Source organism: Colobus angolensis, unplaced genomic scaffold (assembly GCF_000951035.1).
Source record: "Colobus angolensis palliatus isolate OR3802 unplaced genomic scaffold, Cang.pa_1.0 Scaffold41, whole genome shotgun sequence".
Classification (NCBI taxonomy): Eukaryota; Metazoa; Chordata; class Mammalia; order Primates; family Cercopithecidae; genus Colobus; species Colobus angolensis.
Genome location: NW_012117488.1, coordinates 14,045,128 through 14,045,837, shown reverse-complemented (window position 1 = coordinate 14,045,837; position 710 = coordinate 14,045,128). Strand labels below are relative to the sequence as shown.

At 64.8% G+C, this 710-nt stretch overlaps 1 protein-coding gene across 1 annotated transcript in view; it reads right to left on the bottom strand.

The window, feature by feature from the left end:
* The window catches only part of FZD8 (frizzled class receptor 8), a 3,822-nt gene that overhangs the window by 1,344 nt on the left and 1,768 nt on the right, over nt 1–710 (bottom strand). The window contains exon 3 of the mRNA XM_011956198.1: nt 6–710. Coding sequence (XP_011811588.1) covers nt 6–710 — 705 coding nt within the window. The remainder of the gene's footprint in view (nt 1–5) is intronic.

Sequence of the window (710 nt, the reverse complement as noted above, 5' to 3'; positions counted from 1 at the left end):
CCCGCGCCCCCGCCCACTGCGGCGCCCTTACTGGCCCAGCAGCAGCGGGTGCACAGGGAGCGCCAGGACTCCAGCGTCTTGCCAGACCAGACCCACACGCCCGAGGTGATGCCCACCACTAGGCACATGAAGTACTTGAGCATGAAGACGGCGTAGTCGGGCCTGCGCGCCTGGTCAGGCTGTAGGTCCCGCAGGCACGGGCAGTTGTGCGTGGCCTCCCAGCGCGGGCGGTTGTGCTGCTCATAGAAGAGGCAGGCGACCACCACCGCCGCGGGCACGGTGTAGAGCACGGTGAACAGGCCCAGGCGGATCATCAGCTTCTCCAGCTTGTGCGTTTTGGTGGGGCCGTCCTGCTGCTTGATGACTGAGCGGATGCGGAAGAGCGACACGAAGCCGGCCAGCAGGAACATGGTGCCAATGAAGAGGTAGATGACCAGCGGCGCCAGCACGAAGCCGCGCAGGTTGTCCAGGCTCTGGTTGCCCACGTAGCAGATGCCCGCCACTGGGTCGCCGTCCACCGAGCTGAGCGCCAGCACTGCGATGGACTTAACGCTGGGCACGAGCCATGCGGCCAGGTGGAAGTACTGGGAGTAGCCGGCGATGGCTTCGTTGCCCCACTTCATGCCGGCCGCCAGAAACCACGTGAGCGACAAGATCACCCACCAGATGGAACTGGCCATGCCGAAAAAGTAGACCAGCAAGAAGACCAC